The sequence below is a fragment of the Grammomys surdaster genome, unplaced genomic scaffold (genome assembly GCF_004785775.1).
Source record: "Grammomys surdaster isolate TR1022 unplaced genomic scaffold, NIH_TR_1.0 203, whole genome shotgun sequence".
NCBI lineage: Eukaryota > Metazoa > Chordata > Mammalia > Rodentia > Muridae > Grammomys > Grammomys surdaster.
The window spans coordinates 331,734-342,700 of NW_021604648.1; the positions used below are offsets into that span (position 1 = coordinate 331,734).

Below are 10,967 nucleotides of genomic sequence, written 5' to 3' on the forward strand. Positions count from 1 at the left end.
AGATAGATAGATAGATAGATAGATAGATAGATAGATAGATAGATAGATAGATAGGTCAGTCAATAGATAATACCATCAAAGACCATATTCTGCTGTCAGAATAGTAAAATAGAGAAGAAGGAGATGTTCTGGAGGAATCACACAGTACTCCACTGTACTAGCAGTATTTCGTTTTTGAAGCCATTAAAATGCATGATCTTTGAGATCACTCCTAGAGTTAGAATATTACATCATATTTTAAAAGTTCTATACCAAAGCTTGCAAACTAAGGCCTGTGTGCCAAATCCAATCCAACATGTATTTCTGGTAATAAAATTTTTCTGTACCACTGTAACAGTCATCTGTTTATGATTTGTCAATGGCTATTCCAAAACAAGAAAGCCATTTTATTATAAAGTCCAACTAAAACTCTAGAACACAAAAAAGACATAGTGACTAATAAGTAACTGAATATAATCATGGATGTAGTTGTAGAAAAATGGTCAGCAAGGCTGCTGACTGTCCTAATTAGCTTCAGTTGTCAACTTGACACAGCCTAGAGTCATCTAAAGGAGCCTCAATTGAGAGATTGTCTACATTAGGCTAGCCTGTGCGGGGAGTCAGAGGCCAAGGCAGTACGTACTCCTCCCATGGGTTCTACTTGAGTTTCTGCCCAATTCTCCTCAATGATGACCTGGAAATATAAACCTAATAAACCCTTCCCTCCTTGATTTTGGTTACAACATTTTAACACAGCAAGAGAATGGAACCAGAGCAACAAAGACAGATCAAGCGGCAATGGGAATAAAATCAGAACCAAGCTTTAAACTGAACATTAAGATGATGGACAAGGACTATGTCTACACTATCCAACACAGTAGCCACGTGTGGCTTCTGAGTGCTTGAAATGTGGCTATGGTGACTGATAAGAACATTCACATTTATTTCTAATCAAACAGTCACATACACCTAAGGACTATCATACTGAGGATGTAGTTTCAGAACCTTGCAATCTACATTAACAATACCTGTCATATGAAATCTAAAATGGATTGTTGAAGGGAATTACGGGGCTGGGGAGTCACTTCCACTTTGGAAAATTTTGACCAAAGAGAAAGAAACATGTGGAGAAGGATAAGGGCAAAGCTGCAGATTTGAGAATAATAAAAAAGTAAGAAACTGGGCCAACCATTTCATCTTTCAAGAAAGAAGATGGAAGGTAGGAGAGGCAGAGAGCCAGGTTGAGATCCAGAAGGTTTCATGCTAAGTCCTCAGTGAATAAACATGATTTTCATGCTAATTCATGAAGCTAAGTAATGTAAGTAGGCAACAGAAGTGTAACAGCTAGTTACAGCTCAGATATCAGAACTATAACTAAAATAAATGAGAAAGCGTTCTGGGTGTATAGTGAGCAAGAAAGGGGGGTGAACACCAATGCTTTCCCTCTTCATTTGACAAACATTAAGCAGCAAAGCAGTATGCAGCAGGATGCAGTAGTGGAGACCTGTAATCCCAGCTGCTGGGAGGAGGAATCAACGCTAGACGTAGTTACATAGTGAGTATGAGGCCAGTTTGTACTACATGAGAACTTGACTCACAAAACAAAATGTTGGGGCTGGAGAGATGGCTCAGTGGTTAAGAGCACTGGCTGCCTTTCCAGAGGTCCTGAGTTCAATTCCCAGCAACCACAGGGTGACTCACAACTATCTGTAATGGGATCCAATGCCCTCTTCTGGTGTGTCTGAAGACCATTTATTTTATTTATAAATACATCTTTTTTTTTTTAAAGTTGCTTATCTTTTGCCCAATTACCAACCAGGACACATCTATTTAACTTTTCCTGGAGACCAACATGTTTTAAAAATAAAACCTCAAGATTATTAAACTTTTAAAGTCTTTCACTAGATCAATATTTGTTATACTTTCTACTCTGACTCACTTCCCTCTTCACCCAAACCACAAAGAAAATATTCTTCAAGCTTCTAAAAAGAAAAAAATGAGCATGTATATTGCATTAGAACATGCTATAAAAAGGAACATAAGAGGGGCAAACTGCCGTAACTCTCAGCCAGCTGAACTGCTTTCTATGGATGAGATTAGTGATCTAATTTCCAGAGTCTATCAACAGTTTTTTTTTTGGCTTTATTTAGTTTAATTGAAGTTTAAAAACAAACAAACAAACAACCACCCTATTCAATGTTATACAGATCCAGAGTGAGATGTGCAGAAGGCGCTGTAATCAGTACTGGCATAAGGAATGAAAGGGATTCCCCAAGAACACATTAAATATTTACATATCAACATGACCGTATTGTACAGAGTAATTAAGATGGGATGTTTGATAATTTTAGTTTACAATTTGCTCAGAAACCAGGACATTCACAGCATGCTACTGTTTATAATAGCAATACTATTTATTATAGTAACTTTTACTATCAAGGGGATTCTAAAACATGGGGAAAAACACAAAAGGTTACTAGACAACAATGCATGCTATGATATCAGAGACTTTGATTTACTTCCTTGATGTATACTAACCACACCTCACTGAACTTCTTATATCGGATCAATTAAACAAGCATATCGATATTAAGAAAAATATTATAGAAATTAAAGCCTTTAAAAAACCTTTTTATTTATTCATTGTGAATTTTACATCATGCATCCCACAATCCCACTCATCTGCCCACCATCCTTCCAATTTCCACCAAAAAGGAAAAAATAAAAATAGAAGGAAAAAAGTCTCTCTATGGAAGCTTTGGTGTGTCATGTGTCACACAGTATATTCTTTTGTCCAAACAGCTTCATTTGCAAATGATCATTGCAGTAAGTCTTTGGTCTGGACCGAGGACTCTACAATGTAGTTTCTGCTACATTATCAATACTGGATCCTCATCAGAACTCCTCTCGGTTATCCTATTGTTGCATGTGTCATGGAAGTGCTGCAGCTTTGGATCTGCAAAACCAACCCTTCATGCACTCCAGCAGTTCATAGATGAGATGGATATTGGAGTGGGCCAACTCAGAGCCCAGGATCCGGGTCTGGATAGAAGCTGGTTCAGCTTATCCACTCTCCTGCACCTGTGTCACCAGGGCCAGCTCTTCTATTTTGCTCAAGCAAGAGGGGAAGTCAGTTCTCTCATGTGCTCACACTGTTGCCTGGCTCATCTACACCCAACCACCAGGATACTGTGATGCCCAGGTGGGTGTTGGGGAGAAGTTCTCCTACACCAAATGCCACCAGAGCCAATTCTCCCATGCTGCCCAAATGAGGAGTGGGGCCAGGTCTCCTGAGCATGGTGATAGCTAGGGTTAGGGCCAGCTCAGCATAGTGCTCAAACAACATGACCTTAAGTGGCACCCCAGACCAGGGACATTTGCATTGCCTTTGGTGGTAACATGGACCTCTGATATCAACACAGTCCCTATCTGCATCAGGATCACATACTCAGACATGGCCCCCAGTGGTGACATGGGCCCAGATGTGATCACGGTCTCAGGTGGCAGCCCAGACCACTGACTTCTGCATGGCCTCTGGTGGTAACTCAGACCATGCATATCAACACAGACCCCAGCTGCCACAGAACCACAGACCCAGACCCAGCCCTCAGTGGCAGCCTGGGCCAGGATGTCACCATGGCCTCAGGTGGCAGCCACTCAGATTAGTTTTGTCCTCCATCCCCTACATTATAGCCATAGACATCAACATGGTCTCAGGCAGCAGCCCAGATCACTGACATCCAGATGGACTTTGGTGGCAACATAGGCCACAGCTATCAGCACAGACTGTGGCTATCATAGGGGCATGGATACAGACATGGCAACAGCCTGGCTGGACCTCTCCATGGCCTCACTCCTTATATCTGCCTGCTCTTCACCACGATCCATACTCAGTTCCACCTCTCTCCACTGTGCACACAATGCTTGGCTTTGCTTTCTCTTCCATCTTTCCACTGGTACTCCCTATTTCCCATCTCCCCATCACATATCTGCTCACTGTAGTGGTGTCTGCTGATTAAGATCTTTTTTTGAAAAAAAAATTTATTTATGCTTATGTGTACATGCTCTTGTTTGCCGTACATGTACGAACTGCTGGAGGGGCTTGCAAGTACCAGAAGAGTGCACAGGATACTCTGGAATTGGAATTATAAGTAGCTGTGAGCCACTGTTGGTAACCAAACCCAGAAGAGAAGCAAGTGGCCTTACTGTTGAGCCCTTTTTCTAGCCTGAGGATTAAGATCTATGAGGCTGAAAAGCATCCCATTTGCCTTTGCTTCTTCCACAATTTAGCTCAGTAGCTACCACATTATGACTATTAATTGCATAAGACTAAGTAAATGAATCAATTTCCTGCTTCTACGGCACCCATTCACACGTGCGCTTGTTTAGTTATGATTTTGTAGATTCAGTATGTAGCTCAGGTTGGCCCAGACCTCACTATATATACAAGGATGGCATCAAACATGGGATCCTCCTGACTCTGCCTCTCGAGTGCTAGAATTATATAACATCACCCCTGACACACACACACACACACACACACACACACACCAAAACACACACACTCCAGATCCTAACTGGGACCATATAATCATGTTTACAAAAAGAGACATTTCCCCTCCAAAACAGTGTATAAGTACTACTGTGAATTCAGTGATAGAAATTTATTAGGTAACTAAAAACATGATTAGTTTGAGTTGTCCAATGCTGCAGGTCACAGAATTAGCGTGGGGAAGAAAAAGGTTTTGTTTGTTTTTTATTTATTTATTCTTTTAAATTGAGACAGGGTTTCCCTATATAAGCCTAGCTATCCTAGAACTTGTTATATAGATCAGGCTGGGATTAAAGACATAGACTACCACACCTGGCAAAACGAATTTATACATAGCATTTAAAAAGAACCAAAAAAAGAACCCCATCTTCATTTGAAGCAATTAGGTACCTGAGTAAACAGTCTACTTAATGTTGATAAATTCATATGGAGACGTCAAAGTTAAGCTCAAGGATAATCATCAGACGGCTGATCAAGCCAATTAACTCCCGATGTGTTTGTGACAGAACAAAGTTTCCCCCCAAATAATGTACTTTCCATGATTCATTAAGATCATGTTTTGTTAAGGCATGAAGTCAGGGTCTTGTGCATGCTAAGCACACGCTCTACCATTGTGTTAAACCCTTAACCTGGGATTTTTGTTGCTGCGTAAGCAAATATAATATCAATTTAAAAAATATACACAGGGGAAGATATATTCAGGTTGAGTGTAAAATCCCTGATTCAAATAGCTGAACTCCAAAATACTCCAAATTCTGAAGCACTTCTGATCTCAAGCATTTCAGATAAAAAAATATTCAATTTGTAGTTTATCAGGTCTAACAGTAGACACATATAGGAGTCATTACTTTTAAATACAACCTATACTAAAGACCTATCCCCAACAAACACATTGTCCGAAATTGCAAATAGTATTGTCTAGAGAAACGTTACAATAGGAGTTTGCACTTGGCCCTTGTAAGTTTGTAGCATTATGTAACACCCAGTAGGACCTAAAACAGCTGAAAGTCTGGCTCCTATGTTTGGGGGGTAAGTAAGCAGAATTTTCATCAGGCTGCTCTCATTATAACTTGCATTCTGATCACCAACAATCACAAGAGGATAGTTGGGACACAAAGGGATTTCAGAGCAAAAAAACAAACAAGAAAAAAATTGCAGTATGTTATTTTTTAGTTCAGTGACTTCCTCCATTTGTTTTTCCCTAAAGGTCCCAAGGAATGCCTTGCCTCTACTTTCAAGCAATGAACTTGCTGTTTCTAGACAGAGTTGATTTCTTGCCCAGAGCTAGAGGAAAAAATACCTGTGCCAGCTACAGCTCCACTTTAAACTGCTGATCTCTTAGCAAACAATTCAAGCAATAGCAAGCAGGGTTTGCTGCACAGTCATAAGAATCCTTCAACTAAGGCCAGTTGGTGGAGGCACACACCTTTAATTCTAGCACTCAGGAGGCAGAACTAGGCCAGACTGGTTTACAGAGTGAGTTCCAGAACAGCCAGGACTACACAGAGAAACCATTCTCAAAACAAAGCAAAACACAAACAAACAAACAACAATATAAGAATTATACATCTGAAAAGGTTATGTTTAAAACACAAAAGAAAAATAATTTAATATTTGGGTTCCTGAAGTAAGAAAAGAAGAAAATGAAATGTAACTCAAAGTGGGCATTAGGTTAAATGTTTTTCTCCTCTTCTGTTCCCTTTCTTTCACAGGAAAAGAGAAAAATATAGGTAGCACAGCTGGAGAACAACCAAAATGGGTTTGGGGATACAAGTGTAGTCCCCAACAAGCTACATTTCACAGGAATACTCAAGAGTAGACACATTTTCATATAACTACTAGATTTTTTTTGTTTGTCCAATAGATACCTCAAATCACATATTAATATATAATTTTAAGATAAAATTATGAAACTTTAAATCTAAATTAAAAATAATAGAAAACATAGTTGATAGTTAAAATTATGATTAATAAAGAATTCTGTTTGCTGGGCATGGTGGTGCACGCCTTTAATCACAACACTTGGGAGGCAAAGGGAGGTAGCTCTATGAGTTCAAAGACAGCCTGGTCTACACAGTAAGTTTCAGGACAGCCTGGTCTACACAGTAAGTTTCAGGACAGCCTGGGCTATGCAGCAAGATCCTGCCTCAAAAAAACAAACCAAAAACCAAAAAACAAAAAGAAAGAAATTCAGTTCATTTAACAGATAGACTATAGAAATATATCTTCTCATAAAACAATTATTTATAAAAGTATATTTTTATAAAATTTACTTTTTATAGAAATATTTTCAGAAAATAAGAATGTAATCAATCAAACAAAAATATCAGCCTTTTTCTGGTGGCTCAGAAGTTCTACATATCTACAAAGCTTCAGTATTTTGATTTCACTGACTCTAATCTTAGGAAATTGTTCAAAAGCATTCCCCAACCCAAGAGTTATTACCTCATATCTTATATACCCATTTTCTGTCTTGTGAATCAATAATTGTTAAATATAATACAATTATTTACTGTGATTTGAATTTAAACATTTTCTTTTTCTTTCTTTCTGTGGTGTTGTGGATCAACCTTAGGCCTTACACACACAATAGGTAATTGCTAAGCTTTAAGGCCAGTCCTAAACATTTTCTTACACTAAAAATCAGTTCAAGGTTACTAAATCAACCAAATAGCAGCAAGCACATTCCAATAAAATAAACAGTGACTACAATACTAGAACTCAATTTCTCATGCATAATACCTAGTTCACAAGCTTTGTTCTCAATGAAGCAAAATTACCACAAATATTAACTGCATTACCTTCATAATGTTAACTAAATCTGTTTGATAGTAGCGGTCCTGATGTGCATTTGCTGCTGCTAGTGTAAGAAGGTAATCATTCCTTGCGTGGGTAGCTTTGGTATTACATTCAGATCGCCGGGCTTTTAACTACAACACAATAAACAAAAATAAAATATTAATGCAACTGACATTATACTGCAAAACATGTGACGACTACTATTCTTAGGATGGTGGGACATGTTTGTAAACCTAGCACTTGGCAGGCTGAGGCAGGAAGATCTAAAGTTTGAGACTAGAATGAACTACATAAACAAGACTGACAAGAATGAATTGGGTGGGGAGTACTGGTAATTAGTACTGGTATTTAATGAATGATGTCTCACCAAAAGTAAAGAACCAAGTAGAAAAAAAAATCTTATGAATATAAAAAGTATTCATTATTACTAAGAAATGAAACATAACTATATATAGAATATTTTTAATCATTTTTGTAATTTTTAAAAATTTCCATACATAAGCATGGGATTTGTATTATTCCTGCACGCTCATCCCCACCACGTACCCTCCCAAATTACATGTGTGTGTGTATGTGTGTGTGTGTATATATATGTGTGTGTGTGTGTGTGTGTGCATATGTATATGCATATATATACACACATACATATGTACATGTATGCATATGTTATATGTATATATGTGTAAAATACACACACATACACATATATCACACATGTATATATAATCAAATAAATACATTTAGATTTACTTGTAAGTTCCTGGCTAAACACTTGGGACTGGACAACCTATATGAAAGCTTAACCCTAGAAGAAATGGATTTTCCCTCTCTTAGAAGCACTGAAGACCTGTAGCTAGCTCTTTACCTAAGGGTGAGACCAAGTGAAAGTTTCCTTGTCTCTGTTGACATGTCAACTGTGCTGTCACTATGTGCTGGTCTTTGTTCTGGCAACTATACAGTTGACAACTCAGGGGTACATATTCCCAGTCACATCTAAGGAACACTATATAACAGTTAAAGTATCTTAATTATATTTAAGATATTTTCTGAAACTTTCTATAGAAACTCAAAAAAGTTTGCTCATTTTACTCAGGTGTGAAAATAAAGGGTTTGAAATTAAATATATTACCTTCCAAAACATTGGTAAATCTAGTTAGAAAATAGTTTATTTAAATTAACCTTTTAGTAACACTGATTTATTTATGGGGGGGGGGTATGAGCACTTGCCATGCATGCTTGTTAGAGAACACACAGGAAGTAGATTTTTTTCTTTACATTATATAGAATCTGGGACTTGAACTCAGGTCATAAGGCCTCGCTGAAGGTGCCTTTACCTGCTGAGCCAACTCATTCTCCAAAAACTGTGCCCAAAATACCTGCCTTCTGCTGGGGAGCTTCACAGGAAAGCCAACTCACCAATATGCTTAACAGACATTCTACAATTCAAAGGCCCATATCCCGCTAAGAGTTATGTGTGACAGAAATAGATTTTGAGCAAGCACTTCCTAAAATCCTTGCACTATATTTCTGAACTAGGAAATAAAGATAAGGACATATAAAACAGGTAAAGAAAAGAAACCTATCCGTAAAACAGTCTTGAAAAGCAAGGTGTGCCTGAAGTGTCAACAGCTATGTGGAAAATCCACACAGTGGGAGAAAAGCTCTTGCTTGGATTATTGACATTAAAGTGGTTTTCTAACATAGCAGTAACCCACCTTTACCCTTGATAGAGTCGGCTGATTATTTATAAGCCCAGAGGCTTCTTACTTGCAATACATACTGTTCAAAACTCACCTTCACACTTGCTTTCTGTAAACTGATTCTTGATTGAAAAAGACTAAGTTTAGACCTATAATAAAAATAGAAAAACATGTTTAAAAAGATTATAGACTATACAGTGAAATTACCTTATATCATAATTACTTAATTTTTAAATGATCCTTTCAAGACACTGTTCTAAAACTAAGTTAAATCTGGAAAACCAAGAGTGATGCTTATTGTCTTTATCTGTATTTATCAAGCTGGAACAATACTAGAATGCAATGCACAGGCTTTGGAGACCCTAACCCCTGCAATAAGTTATTCATGTTTGCTGGCCAACCTGTGTTCCCCTCAACTTGTAAAAGTATTCTGTAGTTACTAAGAAGGCCCCTGAACTCTGTATGATTCTTATTGTTCTATGTAGTCATTTTCCACTCAGTATTGGTACACTAATTTTGTGAAAGGAACCATAATGTGACCATAAGTAGTAAAAAATGTGTTGTTTTTATATATATTTTAAGACTAGAGATAACTGCACAGAGAAAAGTAAACAGGCAAATGCTAAGTGAACTGCAAGACTCTGTGACCAGTGATTTTTCTCAAGCTGCAAGGTTTGTCTTGACTGCAGTGTCATGGTGATTGCCATGGGAGAATTAAACACATGTGCTGGCAGCTACGTCTAATATTAAGTACAGTCTCAGATCACTGGGGATTAGAAACAAAGCAGTCAGTCTCCGCAGAGTAGCAAAGGCAGACTCTTAGTTCTAACAAGAGAGAAGACAACCAGAGACAAACATACATTATCCCTAACTCTTTTTTACTGTTTAAAAAAAGATGGGTGTGGGTCTCCTGCAGGTGATTTAAGTTTGTGGCTAGACCACTTGCTTAGTAACACAAAAGCTCTAGGCTCAATCAACAGCATCAAACAAACAAACAAACAAACAAACAAAACTAAAGATATTCCAGACTCTAATTATTTCCTACCTTTTCATATTTATAGTTCATGGGGGTTTGTTTTTTATTAATCAGATTTCCATTAATTTTGACTCAGAAGCAAAAGCCCAAGAATTTAAGATAAGAAAGTACCTATTTAGGGTAAGAAAAGAGTCTGTTTAAAGTATTCTCAGTTCTCTGTTTTCTGTAGTCATTATCCAAACAGACTGTAATGCACCTAGAATTTCCAATGCAAGGTTTTAAGTTTCTGGCTTCTGCTTCATTTGCTAATCTGCACATATTTCTTGAATAGTACTGAAATAATACTAGTGACAAAATAAGACAGTTCATGGCAAGATACTATTCATATAGCTCAGCAGGTAAAAGTGCTTGCTGCCATGTCTGATACTCAATCCCTAGAACCCATATAGTAAACAGAGAAAACAGACTCCTGTGAGTTGTACTCTGACCTCCACATGCACAGTGTGGAATGCCTGTGTCCAAACACATGTACATACACATGCCTTCACACAAAATAACTGAATACATATATGTAATTTTTAAAAGCATTGTCTAGGGAGATGGCATAGTTGGTTAAATGGTTGCCACACAGTATGAGGATTTGAGTTCAAATGTCAATCCTGGGGGAGCAGAGACAGGAGGATCTCTGGGATTTGCTGACCAGACAGCCTAGCTAAAATCCATGAGATTCAGGTTCAATGAGAGGCTCTGTCTGAAAAATAAGGTAAAGAGCAAGTAAGGAAGACACCTGACACCTACTTCTGGTCTCCACACAGACATATACACATACGCATGGGCACTTGCATACACATGTATAAACGCATATAAAGAAAAGACAGGAGTTCGAGGCCAGCCTGGTCTACAGAGTGAGTTCCAGGACAGCCAGGGCTATACAGAGAAACCCTGTCTCAAAAAACCAAAA

At 38.0% G+C, this 10,967-nt stretch overlaps 1 protein-coding gene across 1 annotated transcript in view; it reads right to left on the bottom strand.

Moving 5' to 3' along the window:
* Window positions 1–10,967, bottom strand: part of Fchsd2 (FCH and double SH3 domains 2) — a 171,319-nt gene that overhangs the window by 77,453 nt on the left and 82,899 nt on the right. The window contains exons 7-8 of the mRNA XM_028770576.1: window positions 9,125–9,179; window positions 7,333–7,461 (exon numbers count right to left, since the gene is read on the bottom strand). Coding sequence (XP_028626409.1) covers window positions 7,333–7,461; window positions 9,125–9,179 — 184 coding nt within the window. The remainder of the gene's footprint in view (window positions 1–7,332; window positions 7,462–9,124; window positions 9,180–10,967) is intronic.